The following is a 15,235-nucleotide window of genomic DNA, read 5'->3' as shown; positions in this document are numbered from 1 at the left end:
CTTTTCACGCAGAAATGAAACAGGAAATTTTTGGAGAACACCACCTGGACCCCACACGAGAGAAGACATGTTAACATGGTAAAGAATGAACTCTTTATCTGCGCCATTTCCCCCCGGTTAATCACATTTTGTTATTCTCTGTTCTCTTTCAAATAATTTTTGTAGTGGAAATTGGTTTGACTTTTACTCAGAAACGCCAAAAGGACCACCCCAACAATAGCTTCTCCGAATCACAAAGTCCGATAACTTTTCTGTAATACGAAGTCCGACTTGCATTTCATTCTTTCCCTTCTTCATTGTCATTAACGATTTTAAAAAACCCTTTTTCTTCACGATTTCTTCCCACATTTTTAACCTTTTCTTTTCTTCTCTTTTTCTTTTTTATTAACCACTACACGAGGCTGCCTCTGACATTCTGTTCCCTGGTATGCTCGTCTCTCAAACTGACCGGGTGGTGAGCTGCGGATCGACGTGACGCTGCCTGTCAGGGAGCCGTCATCTGTGGGGTCTGCAGCCTCCAGGTCCGATATGACGGCCTTCCGCACGTGACGTGACTTCCTCACAGGTGCAGTCTTGCTGCCATCGCCGCCGCCTGCCGTCGACTGTCTCCTGCCTGTCACAACACACACAAGTACAAACATAGTATATAACATCGGGTGATGTAGCTCATTAGGTAAAATGACAATGTATGGTTAATAGTGGCAACTACTTATTTACAGCCGATACAAGAGAGATGCCCATTTAAAGGTTTTCCTGACCCTCGAAATAGCCCACACAGTATGTATAAACCATTGATAACAATTAGGAGTTCTTCGGGTATCATTAGCAATGCCAGTTCAGTGTGCCTACAGATTTTAAGAGGATAAAATTCATGACATTTTCATTACCTCATCAGTTACATTCATGACCTCTCAAAGACATGTTGGCACAATGATAAAAACACTTTCTTTAAGAACCTGATAGTGGTTGAAATGAAGTTCAGGATGCCTAAAGATGTTCAGCAAATTCGTGACCTGTCAAAAACATGTGTAGCATCACGATAAAAACACTTTCTTTAAGAACCTGAATGGTGTTGATATGACAGCTGAATGAAACAATTCTTATATCACTTAAAATGTGTGTCAGGATGAATACTGTACCTATGTACGTGCTTTAATATACCTCTCATAAAATGCTATGTTGTTGTTGTTGTTGTTGTTGTGGTGGTCTTCAGTCCTGAGACTGGTTTGATGCAGCTCTCCATGCTACTCTATCCTGTGCAAGCTTCTTCATCTCCCAGTACCTACTGCAACCTACATCCCACTGAATATGATTAGTGTATTCATCTCTTGGTCTCCCTCTACAATTTTTACCCTCCACGCATACCTCCAATACCAAATTCATGACCCCTTTATGCCTCAGAACGTATCCTACTGCAGCGGGACTTTGAATTTTGTCGCGCTACACTCGTTCCCTCAGATATAAATTATACCGTCGCAGCTGTATGAGCACTCAACAGCAGAGAAAAAATATAAGAAAATGATGGTACAAATGTAACTCTTTTTGTTTTCTATCCGCTTACTTATTAGCTAGTCTTGAAGATGAAAAAACTTATTGATGTGCAGACGTATTGTGGAAGTTTGTATGAAATTCGGAGTATGGAAGCAGCAACGTAAAATACATTGCATTCAATATCAAGATGGGTTTGATTTGTATACATTTGTAATTCCTGGGCAATGAAATTTATAGCAAAATTTCGGAGCAGCTACGACTTTTCATGCAGAAATGAACCTGGACGCCGCACGAAAGAAGACATGTTAACATGGTAAAGGATGAACTCTTATCTACGCCATTCCCCCCTGTTAATCACATTTTGTTATTCTCTGTTTCTTTCAAATAATTTTTGTAGTGGAAATTGGTTTGACTTTTGCTCAGAAACACCACAAGGACCACCCCAACAATGTTGTTGTTGTTGTTGTTGTTGTCTTCACTCCTGAGACTGGTTTGATGCAACTCTCCATGCTACTCTATCCTGTGCAAGCTTCTTCATCTCCCAATACTTACTGCAACCTACATCCTTCTGAATCTGCTTAGTGTATTCATCTCTTGGTCTCCCTCTACGATTTTTACCCTCCACGCTGCCCTCCAATGCTAAATTTGAGATCCTCTGATGCCTCAGAACATGTCCTACCAACCGGTCCCTTCTTCTTGTCAAGTTGTGCCACAAACTCCTCTCCTCCCCAATTCTATTCAATACCTCCTCATTAGTTATGTGATCTACCCATCTAATCTTCAGCATTCTTCTGTAGCACCACATTTCAAAAGCTTCTATTCTCTTCTTGTCTAAACTATTTATCATCCACGTTTCACTTCCATACATGGCTACACTCCATACAAATACTTTCAGAAACAACTTCCTGACACTTAAATCTATACTCAATGTTACTACCCCAACAATAGCTTTTCCAAATCACGAAGTCCAATAACTTTTCTATAATACGAAGTCCGATTTGCATTTCATTCTTTCCCTTTTTCATGGTCATTAATGATTTTAAAACCCCCTTTTTATTCACCATTTCTTCCCACATTTTCAATCTTTTCTTTTCTTCTCTTCTCTTTTTCTTTTTTATTAACCACTACACTACCAACTGATCCATTCTTCTAGTCAAGTTGTGCAACAAATTCCGTTCCTTCCCAATTCTATTCAATAACTCCTCATTAGTAACGTGATCTACCCATCTAATGTTCAGCATTCTTCTGTAGCATCAAATTTCAAAAGCTTCTATTCCCTTCTCGTCTACACTGTGTATCGTCCACGTTTCACTTCCATACATGACTACACTCCATACAAATACTTTCAGAATGAACTTCCTGACACTCAAATCTATACTTGATTTTAACAAATGCCTGTTCTTCAGAAATGTTTTCATTTTATATCCTCTCTACTTCCACCATTATCAGTTACTTTTCTCCCCAAATAGCAAAACTCATTTATTATGCTAAGTGCCTCATTTCCTAATCTAATTCCCTTGGCATCACCTTATCTAATTCGACCACATTCCATTATCCTCGTTTTGCTTTTGCTGATGTTCCTCTTAAATCCTCCTTTCAAGACACTGTCATCCCGTTCAACTGCTCTTCCATCTCCTTTCCTTTCTCTGACATAATTACAAGGTCATCAGCAAAACTCAAATCTTTTATTTCTTCTCCATGGATTTTAATTACTACTCCAAATTTTTCTCTTGTTTCCTTTACTGCTTGCTCCATATACAGACTGAATAACATCAGGGATAGGCTACAAACCTGTCTCACTGCCTTCCCAACCACTGCTTCCCTTTGATACCCTTTGACTTTTATAACTGCCATCTGGTTTCTGTAAAAATTGTAAATGGCCTTACGCTCCCTGTATTTTACAACTACCACCTTCAGAATTTGAAAGAGAGTATTCCAGTCAACATTGTCAAAAGCTTTGTCAAAGTCTACAAATGTTAGAACCATGGATTTGCCTTTCCTTATCCTATCTTCTAAAATAAGTCGTAGGGTCAGTATTGCCTCGCGTGTTCCAACATTTGTACGGAATCCAAACTGATCTTCCCTAAGGCCAGCTTCTATCAGTTTTTACGTTCATTTGTAAAGAATTCGAGTTAGTATTTTGCAACTGTGACTTATTAAACTCATAGTTCAGTAATTTTCACACCTGTCAACACCGGCTTTCTTTGGGATTGGAATTATTATATTCTTCTTGAAGTCTGAGGGTATTTCGCCTGTCTCATACATCTTGCTCACCAGATGGTACAGTTTTGTCAGTACTGGCTCTCCCAAGGCCGTCAGTAGTTCTAATGGAATGTTGTCTACTTCCGGGGCCTTGTTTCGACTCAGGTCTTTCAGTGCTCTGTCAAGCTCTTCACGCAATATCGTATCTCCCATTTCATCTTCATCTACGCCCTCTTCCATTTCCATAATATTGCCCCTAAGTACATCGCCCTTGTATAGACCCTCTATACATTCCTCCCACCTTCTTTGCTTATAAATGGTTTTCCATCTGAGCTCTTGATATTCATACAGGTGGTTCTCTTTTCTCCAAAGGTTTCTCTACCTTTCCTATCTCAGTCCTGGTGATATGTGCCTCTACATCCTTACATTTGTCCTCTAGCCATCCCTTCTTAGCCATTTTGCACTTCCTGTCGATCTCATTTTTGAGATATTTGTATTCCTTTTTGCCTGCTTCATTTACTGCATTTTTATATTTTCTTCTTTCACCAATTAAATTCAGTACCTCTTCTGTTACCCAAGGATTTCTACGAACCCTCATCTTTTTACCTACTTGATCCTCTGCTGCCTTCACTATTTCATCTCTCAAAGCCACTCATTCTTCTACTACTGTATTTCTTTCCCCCATTCTTGTCAATCGTTCCCTTGTGCTCTCCCTGAAACTCTCTACAACCTCTGGTTTTGTCAGTTTAACCAGGTCCCATCTTCTTAAATTCCCACCTTTTTGCAGTTTCTTAAGTTTTAGTGTACAGTTCATAACCAAAAATTTGTGATCAGTGTCCACATCTGCCCCTGGAAATGTCTCATAATTTAATACGTGGTTCTTAAATCTCTGTCTTACCATTATATAATCTATCTGAAAACTTTCAGTGTCTCCAGGCCTCTTCCACATATACAACCTGTTATAACCGTGGCCGGAACAGGTGCGGAGGGGTCGAGAATGAAGCGAGGTGCGACTAAACAGACAGTGGCCTGCGAACAAACAAACGGAACGGACGGACACGAACAATGACGGAAGACCGAGCGAGACCTTACGACAACAACACGCAAGAAGCAGCGGGGTGACAGAGACAACCAAATGAATCCACAACGTCCACTCAGTAACAAAAACAAAGTACTGTAAATATGCTGTCTGTTGTCGAGAGTTCGATAGACTCCACGAAGTTCAGACTGCATAGCTGAGCGAGATGCAGGCACTTATATATGGAATAAAGCACGCCGCTACTGGCTGCTGGGACCACGTGCTCCTCACGTTATACACAAGCCAGGAATGTGCGCAGTACGGCGTGACGGCTGTAGAGAACTCTAATGGTATTCGAGGTCTGTACCGCCTGGCGCAAATTCATAACCCGCAGCGCTCGGTACCAGATGCCTTCCCCCTGAAACTTGTGCATAGGGATGGAAACGCCCCGGACGATGCCCACGCAACAGGTGGGAGAAGACTCGGGCTCGTCAACTGCCATTGGCGGGGAGGAAGGGTCGTCCGAGGTGTCCATGGCGGACGATCCAGAGACCGGGGCGGCGGAGGGAGCTGCCGAACCACCTGCGGGCAGGGAGTGCCGTGGCAAGCCCGCGGGGAGACGGCAACCGGGGGCAGTGTCGGTGACTCGAGAACCAACCATGTCCGTACACGTAGGAGGCAGCAGAGGAGGAGGTGGTGGCGGCGGCGTATGGGTCCCACGGGGGCACGCGGGTGGAGCTGGTTACGATGGCGGTGCTCCAACCCTTTCGAAGTCTGCACCGAAGTCACGTACCGCCCACAGGCCGTGACGACCGTGGCGGGCATCCACCCCGGCTGGCACCCGTACAAGTGGGCCAACACGGCCGCGCCGAGTGCATAACGCTGAGAGGGCTGGGGGTGGGGGCGGGAGGGGAACGGCACAGCAAATGGAGCAGGGTCCGAGGCTGTTGCCCACGGAGGAGCTCCTCCGGACTACGTCTGTCGAGGGGCGTGGTGCAATAGGTGCTCAAAAACAGGGTGAGGGCCCACGTGGTCGGAGATGTTTCGCCCGCCTTCACCAAATGTTGCTTAAATGTGCAGACCAGCCTCTCCGCCGTGCCATTGGAGGAAGGGTGGAAACGGGGGCTATGTTTGATACCGTTGGCTCGACAGAAGTCGTGGAAGGAGGATGCCACGAATTGGGGGCCATTATCGGAGACCAATGTGTGAGGCAGGCCCTCTATGGCGAGAACCCGGGCCGGGGCCGTGAGTGTAGCCCCCGTGGTGGTGGACGTCGTGCAGATGAAATGTGGGTATTCGGAGTAGGCATCAACGATAAGCAACCACGTGGACCTCAAAAACGGGGCCGCGAAATTGAGATGGTTGCAATCCCGGGGACGGCGAGGCACAGGCAGGGTGCGAACTACTGAGGGCGGCCGGCCTGTTGACGCGCGCACTGGCGCACCTGTGGACCGGACGATCGATATCGCCACCGATGCCGGGCCAATACACGTGCCGGCGAGCCAAAACTTTCGTGCGGGACATACCCCAGTGCCTGTGGTGTAACAAACTGAGCACATGATACCGCAAATCCAGAGGAATGACCACCCGACGGGTATCCGAATCTGTGGCCGACAGGAGGACATCGTCGACCACGGAGAGCCCGTGGGAGAGGTGGCGCCACGGGTCGAAATCGGTCCGCATCCGACGAGTTAAGACAGGCGGGCACCCGTGGACCACGTAACAGAGAACCTGCCGCAAGATAGGGTCTTGGCGGGTAGCCGTGGTAATGTCAGCAGCCGTAAGAGGCAGACCGTCTGGTGCATCCTGACGGGTGGAATCGATGTGAAAGCAGATGTCGGTCAAATGCAGGATCGAGGCCCGCCGGAAGACGAGACAAATTTTTCAGGACATTAGGAACTGGTTGATTTTCAATATTAAAAGTTTTGAAATAAAGACAGTCTAGGAATGATGTAAGTTGTTAAAATTTAATAATCGGGTAACCAGTTTGAATTGTGGTACGATCACCATCAGACCGTTAAAACTCCATGACGACGGCTCCAGAGGGTGGTGAGAAGCAACCTGCTACGTAGGGACAACTGTCAGTGAGCAGTGTGTACCGCTGTCACACAGTGCGCTGCTCCTCGCCACTCTCTACAGCCGTCATCGTGGAGTTTTAATGGTCTGATGGTGACTGTACTGTGAGCAATACCTTAGGTGTGACCTTAGACTGTTTTCAATTAAAAACTTTCTAATTTTTGATCACTATTTCATAGGAACAGTGTTGCAAAAGTAGTTTACGGATTAATACGGTTTCTTTCCTATACAATCTTTCTCGAGAAATTGTAAGGTAAAACTATTTGTTGCAGGAAACCGTTAGTTCTTTTGCTTATTATACTGCATTATATTATTTGTATAGAAAATAGACATATTACTTTTCTGCTGGAACAAATGTTAAACAATTTTTTGAGAGTTTAACTTTCAAATTAAACAACTCCACCATTTTCATTATTACTTGTTTTCAAAATATTTCATCCTGTTATGTTATCATAATTGACATTAAAATTAACAGAACAGTACTTAATGTAATCTGACAGTCTTCAGCTAATACAAATATAACGAATGTGTGACAACATTGTTTCTTCTTACTTACATCATTTGAGGCAATTTTTGTTAACGGTTAACGAGAAAAACAAATAGATGTTGCTAGCCAAACAGTTGTAGTAGACAACTGGAAGCGAAAGCAACATTTTGAGAACGAGAAGCGACTGTTCTCGTCCCCGTCACGAGTGTTACCGACACAAGCCGGCGTACGATGCAGATTGGGAGGTAGCGTCTTCCGGCGCGGTTCCCAAATATGCGACGGAGTTCTCCGGTACGGACGAGAACGACAGCTCGCCGGTCCCCGTATCGCCCCGACACTAACCTGGCGTCGTGCCGTCGGCGACGAGGGTCTTGTCCGAGGCGGTGGAGCTGGCGGTGGACAGGGAGTCCTCGGGCGGTGGCGGGGGCGGCGGCCTCTCTGTCGGCACGGGAGACGGCGGCTCCCGCTCGGCACTCGCCGAACTCGTCCGGCCGCCACTCCGCCCCTCCCGCCTCCCCGACAGACCCGCCGCGCGCTCCGACTGCGACAGGCGCTGCCCGTCCAGCACAAACTGCAAAACGTGACGTGCCCCGTTTAGAAATTGGCACCGAGTGTCGATCTCGTGCGAGGACACGTAACTCGAATGTAATAATTTTATTCCCGTTTCACGTACTCGTGCTGTTGCACTCGTTTATAATTTCAGAAGAGTGTAGATCATCAATTCAGGTCCTGTTTAACAATGCCTCACTTTTTCACTACTGGTTGTGCTCATTAATTATCATACGTCATCTGCAGTAAACATTAAAATATGTAGTTACGGTTTCCACGAAAAACCTGTAAGCTGGTTCCCATCCTATCCGAAAAGTAGAAAACAGCGGGTACTTATAAAACAAAATGGTCAGAAGGCCTGTTCCAAATTAAAAGAAATATAAGCAGGCATATAACAGGGGTCCTCACTAGGCTCTGTGGTGTCACAAGGCTTAGGCCTGTCCCACCCCTCATTAAATCGACCGAGACCTATGCGAATAATTGTAAGAACAGTTATTATTATTATGGTCTTTAAGCTTGTTTTTTAGGTTTTCAGAAATACTGTGGGAAGAAAGTTTATTTACGTTGCAGATAACGTGGAAGACGTTGCCCAATGATCACCGCGGATGTCGACGTAGCGGCAAGTGAGCGAGGAATAAAACAGATGCTGCAAACTACCGCGAGCCGTGGAAGAGCCCGGGCCACGAGGGCATCGAGCTTCCCACGCCGTTGTTGGACAATTTCAGAGGAAGAGATATTCTGCTTTCTCTTTGTAAACAGATCGATCGAGTCTCGAAAGGTTCGTGTAAAACGTATAGGCGGGTGACACATTAGGTGGGGCCCGATGCCTGTAATACTTCCATAGTTATTAAAAAGTTGTTAAACGGCTAAACCAATAGTTCATCATTTATATAGATAAAAAGTAGTAAAGATATAGGAAAGGAACAGTTGTGGCGTCAGAACAAAAAGTGATACAGCGCTCAGCAACGAAGGAGGACGTAAGCAGCGGGCATTACGTGGTGAAAACAAATCAACTGATAAAATAGTAAGTCTGTAATTAAGCATAAAGCAACGTAACACTGCAGCTCGTTACAGTTCCTATATTACAGGAACCACGCGTCATGTAAGATAACATCAGAAGCAATTGTGTATGCACACGACTCTTCAGCAGCACATTGCTGTAAAAACTCCGAACAACTGACACAGAATACAAAACGAACTCTTCAGGATCTAAAAAAATTTGATAAACAATAATGCTTACAAAAACACAAATTGTACATTTCAGAACCAAACAAACTGCCAAATATGTGTCACAGTTAAATTGTGTGGACAGGGAACTGATCAGTGTGGACAGTGTTACATTTCCGGGGTTACTATAAACAAAAACTTGTAACAGACTGTTCATGTGGATTGCTTAGTTAAGTGGTTAAACAGTGGTTATGCAATGTGCTTTCTACATAAAGTAACTTACTTATCTGTTAAGAAAATTGTTTATCGCACGTATTTTATACCAGTTGTGAGACAAAACAAATTTTTTCAGGTGTGCTGAAAAAGCAAACTTCCTCAATTTTTTTAAGCTACAGAAAAAAATTATCAGAGCTATCACGAGAACAAACAATAGACAATCGTGCCAACCTCTGTTCGAGTTAATGATGATTTCTTCTATTTTTATAAACAATTTTTACATATATTGAAAGTGGAGAGTGCGGAAAGGAAAGGAAAGATAAGGAACTTACGATATTAGCCCCATCGGGACTCTGTGCCGAATTGACGGTGACGGATGAAAATGCGTGCCGGACCGGGACACCCGCTTACGAGGCAGTCGCATTAACCACCGTGCTATCCGATGATGATGATGATGATGTTTGGTTTGTGGTGCGCTGAACTGCGTGGTTATCAGCGCTCGTACAATTACTCAATCTTTGCTCAGTCCAATTTTGCCACTTTCCTGGATGATGATGAAATGAGGAGGACAACACAAACACCCAGTCATCTCGAGGCAGGTGAAAATCCCTGACCCCGCCGGGAATCGAACCCGGGACCCCGTGCTCAGGAAGCGAGAACGCTACCGCGAGACCACGAGTGGCGGACCGTGCTATCCGGACACAGTGTCTATCGCAAATGTGCGGCCTATCTCGGATCGCTACACGGCTGACTCCCGCTCCCACCTTGCGCCACCTCCCTGCAGTCCTCTGAGCTCACAAATTTTAGATTCCCACCAGAAGTCGAACATAATCGTGCACCTGCACCGAGGGTCGAAGATTCGTCGCCCGTCGCGGTAAATCGATTATATGAATGTGCGACGTCTGTTCTTACGGTTCGGCACACATTTTCATTAGTCACTGCCGAGTCCGCATAAAGTTCCGATGCTCTCGATATTATAAGTTCTTTCCCTTTCCTTTTTTTTCACCTTCCTCTACCTTCAATTTACATAATATGTACCACAGCTGCAGCTTATGCACAGCGTCTCTTCTTTCGGACATGTCCTAAAGAACAGACATCGTATAATTTATGTACACTGATGAAAAATATTAATATTTAAAAAAAATTAAAAAAAATAAATAAAAAACGGAGAAATCGCAACACCGAGAAGAAGTTGTGCAACATTAATGAAAGGTAGTATGCATACTTCTACATCTGAAAGATGACGACGATTAAAATTTCACATCAGTCGCATAAGAGGGTGCTAGCAGCACCACTACGAAGATGCAAATCAGATCTGCATCAAATACCCGCAGTGGCAGTAATGACCGTTAGGTACTTTCGAGATGGGACGTGGTGAGTCGATGTCAGTCGAGAACACCTCCAAGGCGATAAAGGTGCCATTATCGACACCTCACCGAGGTGACATAATAGCGCTACCAGAAGCTGGCAGCGGTGGTCGCGAGAACCTACAGTCGCGAGAAGATCGGGCTAAAGAATGTCATGCGATTCTACCATGGGGGAAGGCTATCGTGTTAGGTGTACAGCTCCGGTGTGTCGTACTGACCTGCGGCAGCACTTTGAGCAGCAGTTGGCACCACTGTCACACGATGAACTGTTAAAAATTTGTTACTTAGACGACAGCTAAGAGTCGGGCCCTGTAGCACGTATTCCACTGACCCCAAACCGCCGGCGTCTGTGACACCAGTGGTGTCGATGCCAGCGATGGCTGTGTGTCTGTTAGGAGTAGGCCATTTGAGGGGTCTGAAACCGACCTATCTGGCTGCTAGATACACTGGACGTACAACTGTAGTTACGGTCTGGGTTGTGATTTTGTACGACAGCAGGCAACCTCTCGTACTTATCCCACATACCCTGACTGCAAATTTGTACGTCACTCTGTCGATTCGACCTGACGTGCTACCGTTTGTGAACAGCATTCCGGACATTCACCCATGTACCGCTTTCGTAACCTGACGTGCCGTACAGAGTGTCGACGTGTCGTGTCAGCCTGTTCACTCACCGGATCTGTCTCCGATCGAGCACATACGTGACATCGTCGGATGACAATTCTGGCATCACCGTTACCCGGCATTAACTGTCCCCGTATTGACCGACTGAGTGCAAGACGCGTGGAACTCCGTCCCACAAACTGACATCCGTCACCTGCACGACACAATGCGTGCACATTTGGATGCTCGCATTCGACATTCTGGTTGCTACACCGGTTATTAATGTACCAGCTTCTCACATTTGCAATGGCTTTCTCGTACTTACATTAACCTGTGATCTTGCAATGTTAATCACTTACATATGTTACTCTACATTAACTACTTTTTGCTGTTGTGATTTTTTTTCCATCTTGTGCTAAAAAACATGCATCTTTTTCAAGGAAATTCCTTTACACACATTTACGGTTTGAAGCATAGATCGGACTAGATATTACCGTAACACAGACTTAGCTTATTTGAAAATACCCCGTATTACAAGGCTCTGAAGCTTTACAATAAAATATGGTCCGAGATCGAGGTCTGCAAGCTAGAAACCATAGAAGCCAACTTTGAAAAATATTTTTAAAGCAAATGTTATTACACTGTGGAAGATTTACAAATGAGTTACACAAGTAGCAGATATTAATTTCTGTTGTAAGAAATTTCTGGCAGAATGTAAATATCTTTGAGTTAAAAAAGATTACTCACCAGTCCTTTTATATATGTCCATATTTATATACTACAGAAACAAAAAATGAAAAATACACGGTTATTATAAACGACTGAAGCACTTTCATAAATTCACTGTAGCTACATTAATTGACATACTGTTCCAAAACTCAAGTCTCATATACGAAAATTCAAAACCTTCAGATTTCTGACATGAGAGTGCAGCAGTAAGCAGTTAAGCAAGATGGCTACAAGTGCCAAGAAATCATACGATGTGACTGAAATGCATTTACATTAGTCTGCTGTAACAGTGCAAAGACTCATCAAAATGAAGTCTGACAGAGATCCACCAACTGCCAACTCCATTCGGCGACAGCACACGCACTTTGGAGCTTCCGGGTGCCTCTGCAGGGGGAAACTGATGAGTCGGCTTGCGACAAAACGAGAAATGGTTGACTGTGCGTGGACGAGTTTCACAAGTAGTCCACAGAAGTTTGGTACTGTGATACGTCATTTCAATTACTGCCCCTGCAGTAGTCGCCCTCAAACCACAACAGAGACTGTCAGGGTGTATACGTGGACACGAAATAAAAATTTTCAGATTTTTCCCGCATTTCCCGGTTAAAAATAGAATTTCTCCTGGATGAAAGCACACTTTTTCCGTGTTAAGTAGCAGTACAATTTTTCTCTGAACTGTAAAACTTATCAATCCTTTCAGTGGTTGTGGTTTTATACACCGACGTAGAATTTCCAGGCACTTTAGAAAACGAAACTCGGGGGAAAAAACACGTTTTGTAAAGATGTCTGATGTGCAGCAACATGCACACTGCATATTTTAAAAAAACGACTTTTATAAAATACGTTCATTTTGTAGCGCACATCTTTCTGAAGAGTCTGATAACATGGAACATATATGCTCCAGGGAAAGTAAGACATGTTATTTGGTCTTAAGCGTACCAAAGTGCAGTGTCACGCCTCTTCACACAGCATTCTTCTGTCGCACGTCTCTGAATTTCAGTCTGTGGAATTCAAACATGTAATATTTTGTAATGGGTGCCATCAAACTATATTCAAGACAGTGGAAATTAAAATGTCCTGTGGTGCCTCTCCTGCTCCCAGTCGGCCGGTTTGACATCTTGCCCCTCTTTAAAAAAATCTCGCAATTAATACTGGATGGGATTATTTGTAACTGGCAGAACACGTACTCTTCAGAAAATTTGCAGTCTTTACAGCCTGTTAGTTAATAACTTGCTGTTTTGTGTGACATAAAATTAAATATAGGATATATAAAACGAGTAAAGAGAAGTGGCAAGCAAGACGGTATACATTTCTTCAGTCCTTAATTTGTCTCTAACTTTGCTGCAGCTTTACATGGTGTCCTTTCCTTTTTGTGAAAGGATCTATTATCTCATCAAAGTTCATCAAACGCTTTGCCACTTCAAAAAACGAAATGATGTTGTCTAATACTAAAAAAGCTGTTAATACAAATGGAACCCAAGACCAGACGGAATATAATTCACGAAGTACCAATATCAAATGCCTATTAGACCAACTACAAGCAAAGCGTTTTATGTTAGGAAATAGTTTCACATTTCATTCATACTCTCTAGCTTCTGAAGCATTAGATCGAAAAGTAGTAGTACGAAATTTTTATGTAAATTTGGAATCGTCATATTCTTCCGTAATTTGTGTGAGTCCCCGCTTCTTCTCCTTCCTTGTTCTAACAAACGATCCTGTCATCACTAATTCTGTAACTATTCCTGCCAGTGTCAAAACTTATTCTCTGGTTAACTTCACCTCCCTGCCACAATCACCGGTTTAGTTAACCCGCATTTATTCTCCGGTTAGGCGTTATTACGTGTTCGTACAACGCGTTTTCCGCACTACTCCCAGAATAGAACTGTAGCGGCTGCTAGCCGGGGACTGAATAAGTGGCCCTTAGTAGTGTGGCGGTCTGGCCAAAAATTTTATGTCAAAATTTCATTTTCTTGGGTACACGGAGGAGAAAATACGCAATATTTGTTGCCTGTTATTCCTTTTATTCGTTTATTTCCACTCCGGTAGTCTGAATCTATGGAATTCGCTAGTAGTTATAACAACGCTGATCATTTTCAAACCCAATGAACCACATAAACGGCGAGTGGCATTCACCCGTTCGGCTTTATTCCGCTCAGCTCGTATAGACCCGTCCCCTTTGGTCTGCAGGATAGTTTATTTCTAGATGCGAAGGGGATTCCCCTGGCAGAGACATCACGTACACTATGCACGCATTCAAAAATCAACTTGCGATTATTTCAGAAATCAACTTAGAATTTGTTCAAAAACCAACAGGGATGCGTCAAAATCATACGAGTAATCGATATACCAACGAGCGCTGGATGCTAGGCGCTTTGTGAAACAAGGTCCATTTCCTCAATAATATGAATTTGGCTCCCCTCTCCTCTCCCCCCCACTGAAACTGTCGCCCAGGGCAGATATCCCTGTTTGCCCCCGCCCCCTAGTTCCGGGCCTGTTGCGCATACGTGAATCTGGCAGCCTAGGCGCACCAGTAAAGTTTTTCCAGATAGCATCTGGCTGCCTGCTGCTGTTGCTTATACTGCTAACTGCCACACTCCCGTAGCCAGTAGCGGGAGAGGGTACTACTGAAACGCGACTCAAGTGTACATGCTCATAATCTCGCTCGCAACCCTCAAACGAATCTAATGTAAACAATTGTGACGTCACGCTCATCGGAGGCAATTTATTGCCACGAATAGTCTTTGTTAAGCCTTTGACGCGTTTTGCTGTTGGCAAACGCTTGTATGAGCAATGTGTTTTGTTGTTGTATATGGTGCATTTCCTTTGCAACTTAAAGTTTTATTTTCTTTTTTTCTCTCGTTCGTTTTTTATTGCTGCAGTATTAATCTGCAGTAGTGAGAGGCAGTAATATTCTTTGTTAGAGTATTGGTTCTTACCAGTCAAAGCTACAAAAATTTAACTGAAAACTAAAACAATGAAAAATTCCCGGAATTCTAAAAAATTCCCGGGTTTTTCCCAGTTTTCCCCCGGATGAAAAAAATCCCGTGTTTTTCCCAGATCTCCCGGTTGTCCCGGGTCGTATACACCCTGACTGTGTATTCCGATGATGACCGAGAGTCAATTCTTCAGGACAGACGACTATCCACCAAAAAGATAGCTGTGATGCTGGACATCTCTTGTGGGGGAGAGCCAGAGTGTAACAGTTCGATTACCACCACAATTGGTGACACGCGCAAGCTTTCAGTGAAAAGGGTGCCAAAATGTTCGATCTGCAACCAGCGAAAGGAATGTTTTGAGATACCGAAAGCCATTTCAAAAGTCCACAGCCCTTTT

The 15,235-nt window shown here is 44.0% G+C and overlaps 1 protein-coding gene across 1 annotated transcript in view; it reads right to left on the bottom strand.

Annotated features, from left to right (window-relative positions):
* LOC126109824 (serine/threonine-protein kinase 11-interacting protein) overlaps window positions 1-15,235 on the bottom strand; it is a 251,012-nt gene that overhangs the window by 163,626 nt on the left and 72,151 nt on the right. The window contains exons 5-6 of the mRNA XM_049914880.1: window positions 7,617-7,845; window positions 449-613 (exon numbers count right to left, since the gene is read on the bottom strand). Of these exons, the coding sequence (XP_049770837.1) occupies window positions 449-613; window positions 7,617-7,845 (394 nt within the window). The remainder of the gene's footprint in view (window positions 1-448; window positions 614-7,616; window positions 7,846-15,235) is intronic.

The sequence above is a fragment of the Schistocerca cancellata genome, chromosome 12 (assembly GCF_023864275.1).
Source record: "Schistocerca cancellata isolate TAMUIC-IGC-003103 chromosome 12, iqSchCanc2.1, whole genome shotgun sequence".
In the NCBI taxonomy this organism is placed as follows: domain Eukaryota; kingdom Metazoa; phylum Arthropoda; class Insecta; order Orthoptera; family Acrididae; genus Schistocerca; species Schistocerca cancellata.
Note: the sequence above shows the minus strand (reverse complement) of the source record. Positions and strands in the feature narration are given on the sequence as shown.